This window comes from Ziziphus jujuba, chromosome 10 (assembly GCF_031755915.1).
Source record: "Ziziphus jujuba cultivar Dongzao chromosome 10, ASM3175591v1".
Taxonomy (NCBI): domain Eukaryota; kingdom Viridiplantae; phylum Streptophyta; class Magnoliopsida; order Rosales; family Rhamnaceae; genus Ziziphus; species Ziziphus jujuba.
The window spans coordinates 24,423,328-24,446,243 of NC_083388.1; the positions used below are offsets into that span (position 1 = coordinate 24,423,328).

Below are 22,916 nucleotides of genomic sequence, written 5' to 3' on the forward strand. Positions count from 1 at the left end.
TTTTATTTATTTATTTTTTGTAAGAAATTGCCTCTGGGATTAATACATATTTACATATTATAATTATTTGTATGATTATATGTGGGAATTAAACCCATTAAGCACATCTAATGGGTCAATAAAAATTTAGGCATTTGCATTACATATGTATTGTTTGGATATATATATATATATATCTTATATAACATTGGTACCCATACGTCGTAGACATGAATGAGATAATTCTAAAACATTAAGACTTTGTTAGAATGTTATTCTATCTCTCTTTTTCTCTCATTCTCTGGTGCTCATGCAAAGAGAATCAAAGAGAAAGAGGATTAGGAGGAGAGAAATTCCTGTTTGATCTCAACTTATATCTGATTGGATCAGTGGAAAGCTCACGAGACTATGCATAAATAATATTCAAAGCTGCTGGTAGGGTTAGGTATTAGTTTCAAGACATTAATTATCTTAGTAGATCTATAATTAGGCAAAAAAAAAAAAACAAGGACGAAGCCTAGATTATCTTTTTCTGCTATAGAAGACAGCTAAGTAAATACACACATGTTTGAATAGTATTATTAATTTAATAGACACATATACAAACTTAAGTCCATACGAAAGAATGGAATATTTAGATTTTGAGACTATTAAATCCCCTCCCTATTCCCACCTGGACAAAATCCACCCGCCCCTTAATTTAATTAAATAATATTGATTAATTTAAAAGAGATTTTTCTATATCTTAGGCTGCTGTTAGGTTGTCCTTGAGCGAGGATCTGTCTTCAATTGTTATTAAAGTATATTTAATACTCTTTATTGATGGACCATTCCTAAAATAATTCTTATAGTTGATTAATTAATTGAATAAGTTGATTGGTTTTGTCTTATTTGTATAGGTGAGTGTAGCTAGAAAGTACTAGTGATATATATTGGCTAGAATTCTATAGAAGTCGTCTTTTATTCTTGGGAATGGAAGTTCTTAATCATCATATATATATATATATATATACATGTATGAGAATCATTTGGGAAGATCGGTTAGTTAAGACTTGAAAGTTCAAATGCATATAGAGCAGGCGACGGAAAAAATTGTTGAATCAATAAATTTAGTCTCTCTGTTTCATGAAATTTTAAAAGGCATATATACTCGATAAGTTACATCAGGGAACGCAGTATGCTCGGGGGACTTAAATTTCTGCATCCATGACTGAAATAATTAATTAAAGCAATATTTGCATTCTCTTTCTCTGTGAATTGTGCATTCAAAGAATTTCCATCGCATATGTGGATAGAAAAACTATCCACTCATGCATATTTCGTGCTCATATTTAACTATATAGTATGAGTTTTATATATTTATACACTTTTACTATAGAATTTATTTTTGGTCCCTTTTTTTGTGTGTGTGTGTGTGTGTGTTTTCTGATAATGTAGGATAAGGTTTTAAGAATCGATTTTGCATGGTGTTAATTTCAATTACACAGGATTCGCCTCATATTATATTGAATTTTGTATCCATGTTTATGGGGCAGATCCATTGATAATAATTAAAATGAATTGATTAATAATTATAACGTGTGTTTTTTAAACATATATAGCTTATTTTGAACGTAGACATTGAAGATGCATTGGTAATATACCATTTTATAATGTGTGTTTGTATATATATATATATATTATATCGATTGTGCCTTGTTCAACAAATTATGCATGCATATATTCAGCGTTTCCTTAAAAAAAAAAAAAAAAGATGATTTGAAATGTAGTACTGGTCCGTGTACCTTCCTGGTGATGATCAGTTTGGTTCTTCATGCATACATGCATATATTAGAGCTAGCTATTAGCTAGTATAGGTGGTATAGTTTTCTTTCATTATAATTATTTTAAAGGAAATAGAGACGAGAAGACTATATATATATATATATATTATATTATAGTTTTTCCAACAAGTACTTCTTTTCCAGCTAGTCTCTGCAATCACTCCGGTGATGTTGGTGGCAGTTTCAAAGGTGACATTATTGGATGCGTGCTTGTTACTTTTTACATGTAACATGTGTATCTACAGGAATACAAGAAATGAGAGAGAGAGAGAGAGATCACGGGTCTATTTTTAATCCTTTATATTCAAATCAAAATTTGAATTTATTATTTATTCCCCCCAAGTTTTATCATATGCGCTATGGCAATGTGACGAAAGATAATCCTTTTCTAAGTAGTTGATCAGTCGATCTATGTGTGATCACATATTTGTATAGCCTGCAAATAGTTTTTGTATTTTTTGTTTTTTTTTTTTTCTTTGGTGCATCAATGCAATTTCATTTACCAGAAAAAAATAGGTTTTGTATCATATATAAATATGTATATATTTATATGTAAATTATTATTTGACTAGACCATGTTGTGTTTGCATATGTTAATTATTGCCTGATTACTTATAATTGAATTGAATAAATGTCCATCAACCAATGCAAAATGTCCTATAAAATATTATTATTATAATCATTATTATTATATAAGCGGCATCTGTCTCACAAACCCATTATTTTCTTTCAAGGTTTTATTGATTAGACTTGAGTTTGATGGGAATTACCCATCAAGCTTTATGTTTACATGGAAAACTGTAGATCGAGGTGATTGGAATTGAAAGCATCTTCATCAATTATTTTCCAATTTCTAGCTCTATACCTTTTCTTTTATGTGTGTGTATATATATATACACAGAGAGTGAGATTTTACTGTACTCAGATGTTACCGGACAGCTTTAAAAACGATGATTTTTTAAAAAATTATCAATATTTATTTTGGTTGTATTGATATGGATGCAGCTTTAAATACAATAATTTTTTAAAAAATTATCGTATCGGGATACTATTTATGATAATTTTAAAAAAAATTATATTTACTGTTAGTATTGAAATTCCCATAAAAAATATAAAAAAATATGTAGACGTTCCTATCATTAAGGAATTATATATATATATATATATTTAGATGAATTGTAATTTAAAATCAATTTAGATGAATTGTAATTTAGAATTGATTTTATGATTTAAAATTTTAATTTTCAAATATAATAATTTTAAATTTTAAATTTATTATAGTTTGGTTCAATTTCAGTTTGATGAAACAAATTAACAATGGTTATACTTTCTTTTCATTGATTAATATTTTATTTTTTTCATAAATTGTATTTTAAATTTCTAGACAAAATTGCCTCCAATTTGTTTAAGCAAAATAAAAAATTAGATTAATTTGAAACAATTTTTAATTTGAAAAGTAAAAATATCAAAGCATAAGCAACTCAATTTTTGATGAATATATATTTTTTATTTTACACATGTTTTATGTATGTATATAAATAAATAGAGTTTTGATCTATTTAACTTATTTTATGATGTTAGATATAGATGTGATATAAAATTAAATGGTGGTAAATAAAGAAATGTCTAAAATTTTCAATTTTTTTTTAACAAAAAATTCAATGCTATTTAAATATAATATGAAAATTTAATTGATTTCTACTAAATGGTTTATTTTCTCTTACTAAATTTTTAGTATTAAAAATTAAAAATTAAAAATATATTTTAAATTAGTGTTGCTATATATGAATTATCAATCCTACTTTTAAGTATTCTTTAATAAAAGTAAGTTAGATAGTCCAATAAATCATTATTTTATATATATATATATATATATAAAGTCATAATTAGTTTGTAGAGCAAATGAACTTTATGTATGATTTCTTATGCATGCACGGCTTATCTCTTTTACACAATGAGGATGAACTTCTTTCGTAGATCAAAATTGTGTTATATATATATATATATATATAAACACAATTAAGTTCCTAAGAGATCATTCATGATTATTTGGTTCCTATAAGATTTATTTTGTCTAAGTAGATATTTTAATGTATCGTTGAATACACATTGCTAATAATTAAATTTTAAATTTTAATTCTCAAGAGGATTTAATGGCTCGTAAATGAAATATTTGATACTAAAATCATTAAATCAATCTGATATAAATTTAATTATATATATATTGATTTATATTAATTATCAGTACAGTAAAGTTGACTATCAAATATATAAACATAGTAGTGCTATATAGATGGATGGCAAATTCTCAATACAAAATAGAAATTCATTAACTTATAAAGTATTAAAATTGTCATTTTAATTAATAATTTAAAACTCTAAATGTAAGTGAAAAAGTGACAAACCTGTTTTTGCCAACTTAATAGACTTTTAATGTAAAATGGAAGCTGTATATTCTCCAAAAGATAAAAATTCTTGATTTAACTAGAATTTGGTGTTATAATTAATATGGAGGAATAAGTTAGGAAATTAAACAATATGTAATTATAAGTATGTTTAATAAAGATTATAAGAATCCTAGTTGCGATTAAATATACTGGTATCATAGACTTAGAAATTAAAATCTGTATGTGCAAAAGAAAATTAGCTAAATATGTTGTCTTCTTGTGAGAATTAATACTTAATTATAATGTGTTACGTTAAAAATACAAATGAAAAGAGAAAAAAGATGCATAATATTTTGGCTAACCCCATCACTCATAATCGTGTTTGTGACGTCATTTTTTGAAGAGATTTTCCTTTGAATTTCTAATGGAAATATATGTTATAGCCTTTCGCACATGATTAAGAAAAAAGAGACGAATCCCTTTGAAAGAAATCCTAATACACTCGTGATCGATGTATAAAATCCTTTAGTTAAGGCTGTGTTTATTGTTTATTATTATTATTTTTTTTTCTATGTATATACAAAACGATATAAAATTCGTATTTAGCATTTTCCTAGCCAACAATAATTGATTAAACAAACCATTACCATGTCGCTAATTATATTAGATTAGAATTATGAAATTAGTAAGGCAAAGATAAAAGGTCCAGCATATATTTTATCAATGTATAAGTTTCTTTGCTTCCTGTACCATAATACAAGTGATAGACATGCTATATACTAATCTTTATTATTTAATGAAAACAATCATTCTTAATATATATGTATATATAATATATATAAATAGAATGGTGATCTGGCTTATTAACTAGTTAATAATATACTATAATATTGTATGTTAGAGAGAGAGAGAGAAAGAGAGAGAGAGAGTTGAAGGAATTTTACATAAAGATTGGGAAGGGTTGTCAAGATCAAAATGTGAAGGAAAACAAATGACAAAATCTTACTACTTTTGAAGTTTGAAAATGAATATTATTGTTCGGTAGAGTTAATAAATACGTTACTCGGTTGACTTATTTTTGAAAATTTCAATTGATGTTCAAACACACCTCAGGACTAACTTATCCCTGACCCTCTATATTATAAATGGGAAAATAATATATGGGTAAGTTTATCAAACGTGTTTGTTTTCAAAAAACAAAGAAAAAAAGAAGTTTATTAATTTTCAATCCACTCACAAAAACAAAAACAAAAAACAAAAGTGTGTAACCTTTTTACATTTTGAAAAAAAGAAAGCAAATAATTGACCAACTTTTAAACCTGCATCATAAATCGCCCACAAATATAGTTTTATTTAAGAACATATATTATATATATATTTTTTGGGTCAAATTAGAACCACCCATATCCACCGCATTTTCATTTTTGGGATTTCCTCTAGCCTGTTTTCTCCCAAGCCAAACATAACCTTATTGCTTCCCTAAAATTATTAAGACAAAGGTGTGGCCATCACCATCAAAATTTAATGCTTCAAAAAGAAGTAAAATGCTTATCTCTGTTCAATGATTGGATGTTTGTGCACCCAATGAAAAGTGGAGATCCAACCGAACCACCCAATCACCATCAATCTCCTAAAAAAAAATTAAAATAAAGATAAATAATATTTATATTTATGAAAATTAAAAATAAAATGATTTTAAAAACTCACCCACCTAAATGTTTTTGTCTTTTCTCAAAACGCAATTAAAAAAAAATAATAATAATAATAAGAAAAAAAAAAAGAGAAAAAAAAAAGCAACCACCTTTGGTTCAAAGGGCGAGGCGCCCCGTACAAAGATCCCGCAATCTACGGTCAGCTTGGTGGGACCCCCAGGTGGTTGCCACGTGCGCCTCATTCTGGTCCCCACCCACCGCGTGCTCCCACGTGGAGGCTGTACTATATGTCGGCAACAGCGCATCCTATATCCTCGTTACGCGAGCCCCTTCTTTCGTTTTACGTATCAATGACACTCGTCATGTTAATCACCGTTGGATTGTATTACCACCACGTGGACTATTCATAATCCGTTGGATTCGTTGTCTCGGGAGGTTTCGTCCGTACGAATTTAGGCGCTGTGTTGGGGTTGTGCGTTTTCCATCTTTGGCCGTTACCTCTTTTGCTATTTATGGCGGGACGGACAGACGGACGGACCAGATTTCCATGGAAAAATTAGTGGGGGATCACTCTCTTTTGTCATTTCTTCCTTTCTTTTTTTATTCAATATATATATATATATATATATTTAAATTCAATTTAATCCTTTGGGAAATCATTTTTAATAGTTTCGAATTTGCTGCTAATTTATCCAAAATAAATAAATAAACACAAAAAGATTTGCGGCTTATATCATTTTTATCTAATTTAGTAAAATAATATTATGATTTTTTTTTTTTGGTAATTAGTAAAATAATATTATGTGATATAGAGGAATTGGTGTCTTTGATATGGGCAATCGCCACTTGAAAATTCTTGTCACAGTCCTCTCGGTGGCTGCGTGTCTCAATCTTGACCAATTACTATGCAATTTTTGGTATTATTTTAAGTACCATTTTAGCACATATATCCTTAAATATATATATATATATATACGTATGTATGCATTGGACAAAATCTTTACCCATCATGGAGACAATTCTAATCTAAATCACTATACAAGAAAAAAGCAAAATTACCATAAATGGTTACTAAAACCATTTTCATTTGAAAAGTATCGTTTATGTGATCCACCACGTTATAATGAGTCATATGTGATAATATGAAAATTTAATTGGTTAATATTAAAAAATAATAATAAAGATGTTTAGTTTTAAAATTTTAATTAAAATAATAATAATAATAATGATATGATAATATTTTTCTAATAAAAAATTTTAGTTTTGAAAAATAATAACAATATAACTCAACTTAAAACTGTCATTTTAGGGGAATTCTACTAGCATCCAATTAGATTATAATTGATTTTTATCAATTTTTTTATTTGACTTAAATATAATTTTATTATGAAATTTTTTTTCACAATTTTAAACAAGTTCTATATAATATCATTTTTTATATACTATAATTTAAATATATATAAAAAATAATTTTATATAATATTTTTAGTACCTAAAATATTTACAGTTCGTAGTCTTAACTAAGTCAAATAAATTTCTTTCACAAATCGCTTACAAATCAATACAACTTTACGAAAATTCTTTATAATGGTTTTGAATGAAATTGATAATTATTAAAATTTCATAAAATTTTATTTTCGGTTAGAACATTTTTGGGTAATAAAAAACTATATTAATTGGAGTATTCGATTTCAAGATCTTCTGAACACATTTAAAATGCGCAGTCAAATACTTTTAAATAAATTTGAAATGTTAGGATATGAAAACATTCTATCGTATATTTTTTAATGTATTTAAGATGTTCAATCGTCTCCGTCTAAATATATTTAAGATATTTATATCTAAAAACATTCAATCATATATTTCTAAATATATTTAAAATATTCAATTTTATATTTGTGAATACAAATATATTTAATTAATAAATATCATTAATAATAATTTTAAATGAAAATAAAAATATAAATTTGTAATAAAATTTGTATAGAACTCGTTGGTGAGTACAACTAGTACTTCTCTTATATTATTTTGGTTTCCGAAATATCAACCTTTTCCATATTTCAAATAAACGTAGTTTTTCTTCATTGTTTCATTCACAAGTCTCATATTAATATTATAAATACTTATTAAAGTACTAGTTATATTTTATAAAAATTTATAATATTAAATTATTTACTTAGTGCAAATTTTAAAGGGTCATTAGATATATAATTTCTTAAAACAAAAGTAGATAAAATTCATGTTCAATTAAAAAAAGGGCATGAAAGTGGGCGAACCCAATCTTCAAATCAAGGAGATACAGTTTGAGCCCACCCAGCCTGCCCAATTATAATTTTACAATCCATTAATATTCTTATTAATATTTTAAATACTTCATATGTACCTTCAGAAAATAATTTGAATAACCATACAGTTTAACAATCACCTTAAGTTTCTGACGTTTTCAACAAAGAATTCAACCTGTTTTGTATTCGTAAATTGGAGTTGTTGGAAAAGAAAAATAAAAGTGCAAACATATTTACTGTGACATTGTTTTTTTGATTCCCTTCTTTTAGGTTTTTCTTTTGTTGGGGAGGGGCGTACTTGTCCTCTACTAGACGGTCCTCTTCTGTTACTGTAGGTTAAAAGAATGACCTGTTTGAGAGTGATGTATGTGCAACCTGAAAAATCAGGTAAGTAATACAAAAGAGTCAAAAACTGCCATCATAGCAGCGTGTAGTCTCTGAAGAAAAACACAAAAGACTTGCGAGTATGAGGACCAATTAATTAGTGAATCATCTCTGCCGAGTGTGAATCTCTTCATTAAGAAGTTGAGTCACAGAGCGCTGACCGGCTGCAGAGGAATTGCCATGTAAAATGCTATACAGTGTGTGTAGTTCTTCTAGGTTAGCCTTCTTGAATAGGCCCCTCAGTACCGTATCAGTTCCAACGGGCAATGGATGATGATTCTGAAAGGCACCTCCTATATCATCTTTTTGCTCTGACTTGGCCTGAGAATTTCCGCTGCTGTCTTTTGATCGACAAGTTTGTGGAATCTGAACTTGAGGCCGGGAGTACGGCCGGGAGTCCCAATACTCAGAACAGACTCGGTTTCGATCCATTGCCTCTATGGCCTGTTGATTTTATTATTATTATTATTTAAAGAATATATCAGCAAAAGGACTGAGAACTATTGAGCAATGATATAAAGAGCATAAAAAAGTTTGCAACATTGCCAACTGACTTAGAAGTAAAAATATACCAAGGCCTAACATCAAGAATCCACCTCTAGTATTTACTTAAAAATGTAAAGTAATTACTTCCTTTATTATTTACCTGTACTATAGCTGGTGAAGTAAACCCAAACATTTCAAAGCCATCAAGACTTCCAGGAGGCTGTAAAGGAGGAAGGTTTATTCTTCCTAGTTTATGCTGTCTTGAAATCTCTTGATTGACTCTCTCTCTCACCATTTCCCAGCACTTGGTAGCTGAACCATGGACAAATATTTCACTTGGGAACTGCTCCAAGGAAACCTAAAGACAAAATCGAGGAAAAATTAACACATTGAGAAATATACTATAACTTATGCACAACCCTTTTTCATGAAAATAATAGAAGATTGGGTACAAACAGAATAAATGCATTTAAAACATGACACTATATGAATAGCATACACTAAAAGTACATTTCCAATACCATAAACAGAGGTCCAGTCCGTCCAATGTCCAGTACTTCCGATACATAGTAACACATAATTGTGGGATCTAAGACACTCATGTACCTCACCCGGCTCCTAAACCCTGTGCACCAAGAAGAATAAAATATGAATCACATGGATGTGAGTTCCTATTTCCTTTTGAGAACATGTGCCTAGGAATTAATTATCTCAGTACATTTGGTATGCAGTTTACCTTTTGGAAAAATGGCCTGGCTATTGCACCATGACTTTCCAGAAAGCACGACCCCAAATTCCAGAGGCTCAACCATGCAATTGATCCTCCTTACCAATTTTGCTATACGGGGACCCTTCTGGCGATAATATCTATCCAAATTATTTGAGCTGGATGATGGGCTTCCAGTAAAAGTTCTTGCATTTTCAGATAAATTTGGGATCATGCCATCAAATATTCCACTGGCACAAGGATGTGGATGCTTAGGTTCGTTCCTCAAAGTTGCATTATTGAGATCACTGGTGTTGCTAGTGGTTGAGGAATCCTGTATATTTCTACCAGATTCTGGACCCATGGAACCTGAACGTAAAGAATGGCTTCGTAGATTACATCCTACATGTCCACCATTTTCGCATTGTTCATCTTTAACATGAACAGAACGAGACAAACTCTTCCTTTCTCCGTCAGGTACTTGACTGCTGCCCTTTTCACCCATCACCGCTGCATCAGTCACTGGGGTAGTCAAGTTTGTATCTTTATTGTAATTACAAGGGCTCACTTTATCAACAGGAGCTTCCAGCCTCTCAGAATGCTCTGACCACTTAGCAGCAGAAGTATCTTCTATTCTATCTGAAACTAATACCTTTGGCTCATCACCTTCATCATCACTAAGAAGTATAATATTATCATGCTTTAAGACTGAAGTTTTCTTCACCACAGATGCTCCTTTAACTGGCTCTACCATGTATGTTGTGTCTTCTTCAGACAACTGGCAAACTGGGGTTCTTGTATTGGAAGTCAAAATAATGGATTCTCCTCCCTTTACCTCAGAAGTATTATTCAACATCTCAGTTTCACATGAACTGCGAGATATAGATGATGTCCTTGTATTTCTTAAAGGTAATGCAGCTTCCGGTGATGTCTTCTTTTGCTCTGAAGAAGTCTGGTCAATAATTCCAGTTGAGTTTATACAGCTCTCTTTTGTGATTTCTATAACTGAAGGACCTTTAACGGAATTGGCAGAAGTGTGTGAACTCATCTCTCCAGGTATAGATTCGCTGGAGGAATGAAGATGTCTAACCACCTGCATATTATCTTTGACATAGGAACTCAGGGCTAATCCAAGATCTAGTCTAGCCCATCTGTATATAGCACTTAATTTTCCCTCCAGTGCCTCAATCAGGATGTTTAATTCAGTGATGTCATAGCGAAAAAGGAAAAATTTATCACCCCAAGCACATGGACATAATTGTTTTGCATGATTCAAGCATGCAAATTTATCTGGTGAACAATGGCAACCTGCTGCAGACAGATGCAAATCGAAAAAACATATGCTGCATTCCCTTTCACTGGTGGCATCAAAATTGCTCTCCATCTTCAGTGCCTGAGAAGGGCAAAGAAATTCTCTCCTTACACGCTCCATCTCCACCCGTGTCTGGAAAAGATAAAATATCAAATGAGAAACTATTGGGAGGCAATTTAAGTATGAAAATGACAGTGCAGTTGACAGCAAAAAACAAAGCAAATATCGGATACAATTTGAAAAATAGAACATGTACAACTCTCATTCCTGCCGTTGATCTTTCTTTGTCTTCAGACAGGTGGATTTGGATCCAGGCTGAGATTTTCAAAAAAATCCATGCTGATGGGGATTTCTAACGGGCATCACCACCAGTTAATTCAATTTTATAAATTTTGAAATATACATGAACTGCTCTATACTAGCGATTATACTTCAGCAATCAGGTTCTATATTCTATCCATGTATTGAACATCCAGAGTAAACAAGCTCAGTGTGCCACGAAATTCAGGCACTTGAATTAATTTTCAAAATATTAACTTTGTTACATAAGTATCATTTACCTTAAGTGCTTTCACTAAGACGCCTTCCTTCCCACAAACATCTTTCCATCTTAAGTTATTTGAAGTATTGTTCTTCAATAAATTTAGTTCCCAGTGCGCTCTTACTGCTTCTCTTGCTGCCCCAAGCAAGAGTTTGTCATGTGAAATGGAAGTCTTTCGTCCCTGCTCACAGTACAACTCTATTGCAATCTGCCCATGGGGCAACCAGTCAACAGGAGCCACGTTAACTGCCTCTGCACAGTTGAAGCCACAGTTGAACCCTGCATGATATGCTCGTGGGAAGGTCAGAACAAACTCTCCAGGATTCTGAACACATCTGAAGACAGGTACACCATCAGATTTCAGAATGGAGGGGGAAAGCTGTGTTACCTACACCAAAAAGAAAATCCATGTCTGAGGCACAGAAGGCAGCATGAAACATTGCAACTTAATAAACACGGTCTGTCTATTTTCTCACAAAAATGATGATGGCATCAACTAGGATAAAGGGTATACACAAAAGGAAAGAATTTTAGGATACCTAAAACATTAAATGCCTGTGCAAAAACAAAAAGCATGCTGAGAGCAGAGAGCACCTTGTGACAGTAAAATACTGATGGAAAACTCCTACACTAGTGAAAGGAGAATAATGAATTTTAGGTGCCTTTGATAAACAAACTGTAAAATTACTGCACCATTCAGAACAAGGGCTGGGAAATCTTCATATGTAACTACACCTCATATATGCCAACGGAAGCAATAATTAAGATTAGAAGTAGCAAAAAACCTAAAAGAACATAGTAATTTCATTCCAAGGAATAGAAAGAACACCAAGCCAAACAAAACAAGGCTCAACATGATGAATGAGTCAATTTGCCTCTTACTAAGACTGCATGTAAAGAAAACTGATTGCAACTGGGCTCAAAATTATGAAAATCATTAATAGGGCAGGATGATACCAACCAAGTATCAAGGGCATACTTAGCTTATTCTTATGACTGGTTCCACATCTTACACTTCCAGTCCACGTAAGTAACTTCATCTAATACCGATATTTTCCAAACATTAAAGTACCAGAGGAAAGGATCTTTTACTTACTAGCTTATGAAGCAAGTCAGGCTGTTCTTCAAAAAGGTCAGGCAAATGTTTTCTCATAGCTTTTTCCAATTTGCAGGCATCCCCCCCTGGGACACCATACCACAGCTTTGGTGCACCCCAGTGCATGTAATTCAATGAGTACAAGTGATGGTCTTCAACATGCTGTTATAAACAAAATGAAGACGGATGAGTTAGCACTCTCAATATGTAATAAATATGCATGAGCGATTATTATCTTGTACCCCCCCAAAAAAAAAAATTATACCAGAAAATCTCAACTGAAATAGATAGAATCCTTATCTTAAATATGCATTTAAATCTTTTTAGATAAATTGAAAAACCTTAATTTTGAAAATGGGACAAATGCTTACAAAACTATTCCACTTTTCACTAGCCATATACATGTCTCTAAAAAGAATCACTTTCTGACATGGAGAATGAAAATAAAGAAATGGTACAAAAGTTGCAGTTTCTTGGAGTTGGTTTCCTTCTATAATGGGAACAGGGTAAAACTTTTAAATAGTTTCGTGTTTAAAATCACTTCATGCAATCATTCATTATGAAACTACGACGCTCAAGATCTTCAAACCATGGAATCTGTGCAGTATGCAGAGGAAAACCGTGAATATAGTGACAATAATGACATGCAACTATCCAGAATAGCATCTAATCAGATTTCAATTTCCCGAAATGTAAATTATATTAATAAAAATAAGAAAAAGGAATGTATCACTGTCATCATAATGTAGTCCCACATCGCAAGGAAAGATTGAGCTATAAAGAAGCATCCAGATTCTATGACTCTTACCCAACAAAATGAAGAAAAGCACATGCCTACGTACAACCAAGGCACCAGAACTCCAGAAATATCACTGCTTTCATAAGATAGAACAGATCCAGAAAGCCTAGGAAAGTTGTTCAAATTCCAACCAGATTTTATATATTGTTCTATGGCAGCTGAACCATCTTGACTTGAGCTTTTGGGAAAACCACTGCCAAAAACACCAGTTTCCAGATCTGCTCCATAGAGCACCTACACCATATGAAAAGAACCATGGTCACCATCTTCGGTTAATGTTTTAATATGAACATATACAGACAGCACGAACAAAAGCAAGAGAGGCAAAATGAGAAAGATAAAAGGATATGAGAAACATGATATATGAATAAATTTATTGAAGAAGAAAATACTACATCAATATCAAAAACCACTCAAGTAATACCTCAATTTCTTCAGTAGGTTTTTCTACCATCCGCCAATATTCACCTTCAATATCCTCAACAGATGGTTCCCAATCCTCATTGAGCACTGTAAAGTTACCACCAGCAACATTCTCATTCTTTCTGAAGTACTGGGTTTTGAAGTCATCAGCATATATTTGAAATGTTTCCAAACTAAACTCTGGGCCAGGTTCAAATCCAAAAGTTTCTGCCTCCTGATGTCCAACACCACCAGGTCCTTTGCCACCAGTCACACAATCAGAGCCCATCCGCATGCTTCTCCTCCTTTTCCTTCTCATTTGATTGTGAATTACTGATGTTTTTTTAACTGAATGTCGATTTTGAAGCTTGTCAACTCTCTGGACACGAGTAGCAAATTTAGAATTCTCCCAAATCTTTTTCTCCTTGAGAGCACAAGGAGGTTTCCATGAAGAAGGGGGAACAATGCGACAAATTCCATATGATTCAGCTTTCAGGCGTATGCTTGCTATATATTTCAACGTATCTTCAAACTCCTGAGAAAGGTCACAAACTGGTTCATGATCTAAATTCGCTATATGAAAGAACTTTACAGCTTACATGTAATATAAACAGGATATAAGAAATTCTAAGTCCAGAAGTAGAAATAAAGACCTCTTCAGTTGGGTAGAAGACAGGAGCATCCTGAAGGTCAGGCCTTCGATCATCCTCAGGACGCCATTTTGCAGCAACCTGTTCCAAAACTTTAATCATCAGTCATTATATTTAAGGCTCTACAGATTAAACTACTATTAAATGATTACATCAGGTTCAGCTTCTCTAATTGCTGCAATCCCAGCCTAGCAATTGCAGCAAGGATTCATCATGGTAACCAGCCTTCAACCATAATGGTGTAAACTTAGATGATTCTAGAAGTCACTATACTTGGTAATGGAGCTGTGCTCCAACTGTAGTGAATTGTAACAAGGGTATGCTGTGAAAGAAATTATAAGGCTCCAAAAAGAGCTATAACAGGATCAGATTATGTTAACAACCAAAAGTAGTGAAGCAAGTGAATTTTTAACATTAACCTTTTGACAATTGTGACACTCTGAACAACCACGTACTACCCCCTTTGGCAAACGAGGCCTTGCAAAACTCTGGAATAACAAAATGGTTCAAGAGTCAGTATATAGAATTATAGCACTCTAATGTAGAAAAATGCAAAACCACCTAATCAAAATGCATAAAAGTAAGAAGAATATCAACAGTGAAACACAACACTCACATGATTAATCCTTTCATCCAACTCATCCTCAGAACTACAATCATATTTCCCGTAGTTTATCCCGGGCTTACGCCTGAGGGACCTTGTAATCTTAGCAACATTGTTAACATCAATGCTGGTTTCCATCTGAAGTGACTCTAATTCGGTAGCACTAGGAGATGCCGAACAACCAACCATGTTTTGACTAGCTTGATTCTCATCCTCCACCCTCTTTAAGGTAAAAGATGTGAATGACTCGAAACCCGGTGGAACCGGTGGAAATTCATCATTATCTTCTTTGATGCAAACTCTCATGAGTTCTGTCCCCATTGTAATGTGAAACGAGGACAGTAGATGACTGACTCCAAATCGTTTCTATATGTAAAAGAATCAATTTACAGCATAAATGCAAGTAGGACAACAACTTCTCATGGAGCTTAATTATGACGTTGCAAGTATTGGATCATGGAGCCCAACTCTGAGAAACTCTTCCAATTTCCCCAGTAATTATAAAAGAAAAAGTTCTCATCTGCAACAAATAAATAAATAAATAAATCAAAAGCATAAATCAAAATTACCAGTCTAACGAACATGCAGCCGAATCCAAATTTATCAGCCACATTACACCTTTTTTCGTCATTCAGTTATTACACTACAGCATAATCGATATATTTTATCCAAAATCCACAATATATCTCTACAGAACCTACACCATAAGTATCAACCGCAAAAAACATACATAAACATGTTTGATCATCAAAATCATCATAAATTCCATATCGTGCAAAGAACTGATTGAAAATCTAGGTCTACCCATAATCTTTTTCACAATGATCAAAGAATCCCCAAAATTTGAGCTAATTTTAAAAGCAAATAAACGAAATTACAGAAAAGGACTAAGAATTATTAAACATTAAAAATTAAATTTATTTTTATATAAATTAGAGCTTACATGATTTTGATCCAAGTGTCTGAAACTTCCACGGAAACTAAACCCAGCTCAAAACTCCGTTGAAAATACCCAGATTCTTTAAGAACATCAATCAAATAAAGTTGAATCCCAAAAAAAAATTTATTTTAACTCAACCTTCAGATCCTTTTAAAAAAAAAAAAAAACCTAAAATCTTTTCAAATTGATTGATTAAAAATAGAAAAAAAGCCGAATCAGATCCAACCTTAAACCTAAAAAGACCGCCAGAACAGTAAGCACAGGAACGAAAAAGCCTTTCGCTACAGCAAAGTTGGGTCTGATGGGTACCCACACAAATCCAAATATGACAAACAAGACCTTCTTTCAGACAATCAACAAAATCATCAAGAAGACCCAGAAAATTTCTCCAAAAAAATAAAAATAAAATTTTCAAAAAAAAAAATTAACAGATTGCAGTAATACAGTTTTTTTTTTTTTTTTTTTTTTTGATCTGCGCAAGAATACAGTTGTTATTGGCAGAAATTCACAGATGGATAAAGGGTAAATCTGGAAGAAATCAAATTATAAAAGAATAAAAATTTGGGCATACAAATCCCAAAAGTTCTAGAAACCCTAACCCTAAGAACAAAATATGTATGTCAACAAATTAATTTTTGTAACAGATTTCAGTGCCTCAGTCATTGTGTTTTGGTTTTTTTTTTCTTAAGGTGCAAGATGAAAATACCTTTTATCAAAGCTGGCCTAAAAAATAACATTAATAATAATGTTTTTTATTTTCACTTTTTTTATTTTTATTTTTTGCTTCCTAACAACAAAATATCTGTTTTATAAAAACAAGTTAGTATGGGTAATAATACTAATAAATATTTGTGCTTTGGAAAATACATAACTTTTTGTATGCATGGTATTGGGCAACTTTGTATACGATATACGATCAAAAGTGTATAAATTATTTTTTTAATAATTTAAACGGAGAAAGAGAAATTGACAAGGTCATTGAGGACTTTTTACCTGAGATTGAAGGTGTTTGGGTTTGGTCGCTTCGGAATTCCGTGTGGAAAATGAGAAAGTGCCAAAACGCTGTCACTTGTTCCAATCTCTCCCTTATTTTATTTTCTAATTTTTAACCCCTTTTCCTTTTTATTTTTTTAATCATATTCCTATACCCAATGCATTGGGGAATGAACGGGCCACCAAACGTCAATTTGTTTCATTATAATAATAATAACAATAACAATATATTTTATTATTATAATAATTTTTAATATAAAAAATATGGGTGAAATCTTTTTTTTTTTTTTAATAAACGAAACTGCATTAAGACCAATTATATTTAACAATAATAACAAAACACTTATTTATTCATTCAACCAAAAAAAAAAAAACTTTATTAGAAGGAAAAGGAACATATAAAGACAAATATATATTAAAAAAATAAAATAATATTATCAACATTTATAATTATCCAAGTAAATAATACAAACTAATAATAATAACAAAAAAGCTTATATAATATAAAAAAAACATATAAAATTATTTAAATTATATTATATTTTGTTTGGATTGAGTTGAGTTGATTTTTACATCCCAACCTAATTCGACGACTTATTAATTATAACCAAATCCAGTCCAATCAATTTGTATGAAAAAACCAACCTAAAATGCCTAGGCCCTTAAATAACAATATTCATATTAAAATAGTAATATTGAAAGTTTTAATTAGTCTACAAAAAATCTACCAATAAGAAATGGCACGGTTATATCTATTTACTTTATCTGTTAAAGTTTTATTATATCTTAAGTATTAATATATATTAAAACTTTGAGAATATAAGCATAATTAAATATAAATCAACAACCAAAATAACATTTATTAGTTGACAAAACCTCTTGATAAATTACATTGTTACCTTTAACATTATTTGTAAAGTAAAAAAGTCTTTTATTCTTTTGATTTTTTCAAAAATTAGTTAGCTGAGTTATAGTTTTTATTTTTTTTAATATCTCATATAATATTTAAATAATAATTTAACAATAAATAGAAAACAAACAATAGCATTTTTTTAAAAGAAAAAAATATTTGTTACAATTGATAAATATTATAAATAAAACTTATATTTATATCCCAATTGTTAATTAATTTATGTTATATATTTATTTTTTTAAAATAGAAATGTAATTGTTTAAAAATTAAAATTAATTTAAATGTAACCAATTATAAATTAATACAAATAAACATAATGCTTTTTTTTGAAAAGGTATATAATGCTCTCCACTTTGGAAAGCCAAATAACAATAGGATATATTCTAAACTATCATTTCTAAGGAACCTTATAATTTAGAAAAATCAAATTTAATTTCTTCAAATTTATAGTTCTTTTTCATATAAGTATTAAAACAGCAAATAACTAATTTTGAAAAAGAGAGAGAGAGAGAGAGCACCCAAGGGTGGATTAGTTGGAAGGAAATTGAGAGATGCAAAAAATAATAAAATTAGTAGATCCGATAGTTTGTAAACTCTTATCGATAATTTATGAACTCCTATCAATTTATAAAAACATAAACAGTTAATAATTTATAATTTTCTAAAATTTGAGCCCATAATTCTTTTAGAGGTTTTTATTTTTTATTTTTTTATTTTGTTTTCGAGAAAAAAAAGAAAGAGGAGAGAGAGAGAGAGAGAGAGAGAGAGAGAGAGAGAGAGAGAGAGAGAGAGAGAGAGAGGGGGAATAAAAAAAACAAAATAAAATAAAATTCTAGAAGTCTCTCGTCCTAAAGCCTCCACCTTTCACGGTTTCACGTATTAGTTTGCTGAGTGGCTATTTTGCTCTTTCTCCTTTCCTTTTCTGTTGACAGAAAGCTCGGAATTATAGGGACCCTCAATACGACGCCGTGTAATCTCTCTGTGATTCCACGAATCTTCCCCTCATCGTCGTCGATGGCGACCCCGCCTTCTTCTGGGCCTCCCTCATCTTCCGCATCGTCTTCCCAATTCACATATTCCAATGGCTCCTCGTACTTTCCCCTCCCTTTTCACCTACAGCAATCTCCTGCCGTCTCCCAATATCCGGCCCCTTACGCCGCCGCTCCGCCCTCTGTGCAGCCGGTCCCGATTCCGGCACCGCCCGTCGTATATCCAGCTTCGGCTCCTGTTGCCGGCGTCTACACTCTCCCTCAGTACCAGCAGGTCATCGTCAAAACTCATAGCTCCTTGATGTTAATTTATGATATGTAAAAATAAAAAAAAATAAAAAAAAAAATAAAAAATTGCTTTTTTGATTTTCTTAGATGTTAATGCTTGTTGCCGGTTTGATAAACTGGGGGTAAATTGTATTTATTTATTTATATTTTGTGTAACTTTGCTTTGGTGGGAATGAATGAAAATAGGCCCAGCAATTGTTTCAAAGGGATGCACAGACTATTACACCAGAAGCTCTAGAGAGTGTCAAAGCAGCACTTGCAAACAGTGAAATTGAACACAAAGCAGAAGCCAAGAAAAAAGCAGTCCCTCGTAAAGCTGCTGGGCAATCTTGGGAAGATCCCACTCTTGCTGAATGGCCAGAAAGTATGTACCTTTTTCCTGTGAAAGTGTTTGCTTTTTTTTATTATCCTTGTGAATTAGCATTTGCTTTTGGTTCAATTTGGCATCGTTAAGTGACTACTAAATTGTTGCTTCAAAAAAAAAAAAAAAAAAATGGTGGCTTTTAAATTGTAAGGATGTTGGCTGCTTAGGATCCTTAGAAGTTTGGAGATATGGTGTTACATAATCAGTTCTAAAAGATGAGGTTGGGATGAAACGAGTGGAAGATAATCTATTAGCAAAATGGAATAGCCTGCTTAGTTCTTGTAGTGCAATATGTGAGAAAAGTTCAAGGGCATTACAAATAATTTAAAATTTCAGTCCTATTTGGTCTGCTATTAGGGATATTTTTCTTTTGGATTTACCTTACTTTTCTTCTTTGGAGATGCATTTCTGATTTTTTTTATTTTTTTGTTTGTGATGGGTTTTTGGCAGATGACTATCGCTTATTCTGTGGTGATCTCGGTAATGAGGTGAATGATGATGTTCTTTCAAAAGCTTTTTCTCGATTTCCTTCCTTTAACATGGCTAGAGTAAGTATTTGTCTTGTTTATTTTTGTTTACTACTTTTATTTTGTAATTTCTTGCTTAGAGTGAACGTTTTGCATTTCCTCTTCAGATTGTTATTTGAAGTGCACAGAGCAGTTAATGTTTTGTGTTTTTAAGGTAGGTGCTGTCTACGGTTTACATACTCCATACATTTCTTGGCAATATGAATATCTTTAAATACAAGTTAGTAGAAATTTTTATGTTATCTGGTATGCATGTGTCATCTTAATGATAAACGAAAAAGTTACTAAGATTTTTAAGATTGGTGTACTTGTAATATTTATGAATAAGTGGCACACTTTAGGACATATGGCTTGTGGAGTCCTAGGTTTTAAATTATGTGATTTTTCAAGAACATCTTTTTGGTGAATGTGAGATCTCAGAAAAGGTCAAAATTTGGTTTGACTGTTAGTTGGACGGACAGCTGGAATCAACATATGGAGCTTGGGTTGGTTAATAGCTTGACTTATTGCTTGGTTGGGTCAATTTGAACGAGTTGGAGTCTGGATAGTAAACCATTGAGCCTTCAAGTGGGTTTTATTCTATGGGCATTTTACGATCCCTAGGCATGGGATTCTTTATGTGTTCTGTTACCATTGGAGATGATGCTCCTATGACTTTTGGGATCACTAACTTCATGTCAATTTGCATATAAAGCAAAGTATTGAGTGGATGGTTGAGATTAAATACTATTATACAAATTAAGGGATATGCTTCTAAAGTACACAGAACTGGGTTGGACCTTTTCAGTCTATCACCATCACTCAATGCTGTTCACTCTAAGGTGAATATGCATCAAGAATCAGTGACTCGCCAAAGGCAGCTGCTACGTTCTTAGGATGGGAGAAATGGAACCGTAAAACCATTGGGTTTAATTGACCTGAGTATTAGTTGGTGAATAGGTTCCACTTACAAGGTTCTGATGTTTCCTTTGACAGGAACCCCCTCGGTTGAGAAAGTGGATTTAATTGGGAATTATTATTTAGGAAGAATAAAATGGTTTTATTCTGTCTCTAAATTCTTCAAGCCGAAACCCAATCAGCTATTTTAACAGACTAGAATGTGCAGGGTATATGCATATATATCTCCATGAAAATGTGGACTATTTTGTACAATAATTGTCATAAATCATAACATAAAATAATGAAGGGCTCTTATTGTGCACTATGTAATTGAAGCCTATTTGAAGTTTAACATGGCAATTATTTTATGGTCCAATTTTGCTTTTTTAGTTGTATTTATCTTGTTTCACTCTCCCCCTTCCCCCTTTTCTTCCTTTCATGTTATCAGTGGATTTAAACCATAAATTTTGTCGATGTTGCATGGTTTAGTTTTTTATTTGTTTGTGTGCACTTGGCTTGGATTTCTTATTATGTTTCCTGGTATTGTTGTTTGTAACTATTTTGTGATTTTTTTATTGTGGTATTGGAAATGAGAAGTTGTTTTATGACATTCCTAGGTTGTCAGAGATAAGAGGACTGGCAAAACCAAGGGCTATGGATTTGTTAGCTTTGCCAACCCTTCTGACCTTGCTGCAGCACTTAAAGAAATGAATGGTGAGAAAACGTCTAACCTAGCCATGGCCTTTTTTGTTATCTTTGTTGAAAGTATGCATTTACTGCTCTATGTATAGCCTACATTTAAAGAAAACAAACGTGAAATATGATTTCTGGTGGACTGGAAGATCTGGTGTCAAGAATTGATCTTCTGATGGTCTTTTAATGTCTGCATCTTGGTGTTTTTTCTTATGTTTTTATTCTTCCATTGGTTTCATCAGGAGTATGCATGGTTGACTCGCCCAAACTTACTTATTTACATAACTATGGATTTAGTATGAATATATTACTTTTAATATGTAGAAGTAGGTTATAATTATAATACCCTTAATAATTGCAGTACATGATATTAATATATACATTGATTTCAGGTAAGTATGTAGGAAATCGGCCTATCAAACTACGCAAGAGCAATTGGAGGGAGAGAACTGATTTTGAAGCCGTAGAAAGACAAAAGGTAAGGTTTTCACCTTTCTGTTGCATGGTTTGAAAGGTCTCATTTTTTATTATTTTTTTTGGATAACATTACTGTAAATTTGGATTTTGGCCTGCATATGTATTCATTTCATTTCATTTCATTTTACTTCTGGCAGAACAACACACATAAGAAACCGAAGCTATCCAAGAAGAGCATATTTCACAAGTGATGATGGTGGAAGGCAAAAGCAAATTGTTTTTCCTTTGTATCTTTTGCTTTCAATTTCTCTTGTTATGTTGTTCAAGCAGTTGTAGTAGTGCGAAACAATGTTAAAAATGTCAATGGATGATAAGCAGCTTAAAAGGTTCAGTGATTTGTCTTTTATGGTCAATTTTTATTTTATCATGCTGTCAAATTACATTGTAGCCTCTGCAATCAGAGTTTCCACACAAGCAAATCTGTCTTCTGGAGCCTTTTTTTTTTTTTTTTTTTTTGTTTTTCCTCTCTCATTGTCTTGCATGGATTCTAGTCAGTGGCATTTTGATTTTAACTTGGCAAAGCATTACGAATCAGTCATTTTTTAACAATTTGGATTATCGATCACCACTATTAGCAAGTAAGGGACTTGATCTAATTTCTCAAATCTGTCTACTCTTAAGAAGCTTCAAAGCTACTCGCATAGGTTAACAGATGGTTGCTTAGAAGTTTGAGCAATTTGCATGCAACTTATGTAAATTTATGCACCTTTTCATGCAGCGGATTTTTTATTTTTAAAAATTTCAACA

The 22,916-nt window shown here is 31.7% G+C and overlaps 2 protein-coding genes across 6 annotated transcripts; one reads left to right on the top strand and one right to left on the bottom strand.

The window, feature by feature from the left end:
- Positions 1-8,292: 8,292 nt before the first annotated feature.
- LOC107412326 (putative lysine-specific demethylase JMJ16) lies at positions 8,293-16,887 on the bottom strand. 3 transcript variants are annotated; one of them, XM_025070524.3, is made up of 13 exons: positions 16,050-16,871; positions 15,119-15,626; positions 14,922-14,990; positions 14,506-14,583; positions 13,875-14,387; positions 13,460-13,684; positions 12,652-12,813; positions 11,575-11,943; positions 9,733-11,146; positions 9,518-9,621; positions 9,157-9,354; positions 8,601-8,954; positions 8,293-8,501 (listed from the first exon to the last, which is right to left on the bottom strand). In XM_025070524.3, exons 2-12 carry the CDS (start codon positions 15,425-15,427, stop codon positions 8,616-8,618), a joined length of 3,780 nt encoding a protein of 1,259 aa, XP_024926292.3. In that variant the 5' UTR covers positions 15,428-15,626; positions 16,050-16,871; the 3' UTR covers positions 8,293-8,501; positions 8,601-8,615. The 3 variants fall into 3 exon arrangements, with proteins under 3 accessions (XP_024926292.3, XP_015875570.3, XP_048324031.2); XM_016020084.4 differs by having other exon boundaries at positions 8,293-8,954; positions 16,050-16,869; XM_048468074.2 differs by lacking the exons at positions 8,293-8,501; positions 8,601-8,954; positions 9,518-9,621 and having other exon boundaries at positions 16,050-16,887.
- Positions 16,888-18,791: 1,904 nt separating this feature from the next.
- On the top strand, positions 18,792-22,498 carry LOC107412328 (uncharacterized). 3 transcript variants are annotated; one of them, XR_007239138.2, is made up of 6 exons: positions 18,792-19,215; positions 19,416-19,593; positions 20,044-20,141; positions 20,228-20,274; positions 21,617-21,713; positions 22,085-22,170. XR_007239138.2 is itself a non-coding variant. In XM_016020089.4 (6 exons), the coding sequence occupies exons 1-6, from the start codon at positions 18,967-18,969 to the stop codon at positions 22,358-22,360; spliced, it is 702 nt and encodes a 233-aa protein (XP_015875575.2). In that variant the 5' UTR covers positions 18,792-18,966; the 3' UTR covers positions 22,361-22,498. The 3 variants fall into 3 exon arrangements, 2 of the variants coding, with proteins under 2 accessions (XP_015875575.2, XP_015875574.2); XM_016020089.4 differs by lacking the exon at positions 20,228-20,274 and adding an exon at positions 22,307-22,498 and having other exon boundaries at positions 20,044-20,081; XM_016020088.4 differs by lacking the exon at positions 20,228-20,274 and adding an exon at positions 22,307-22,498 and having other exon boundaries at positions 18,795-19,215.
- The last annotated feature ends 418 nt before the right edge of the window (positions 22,499-22,916 follow it).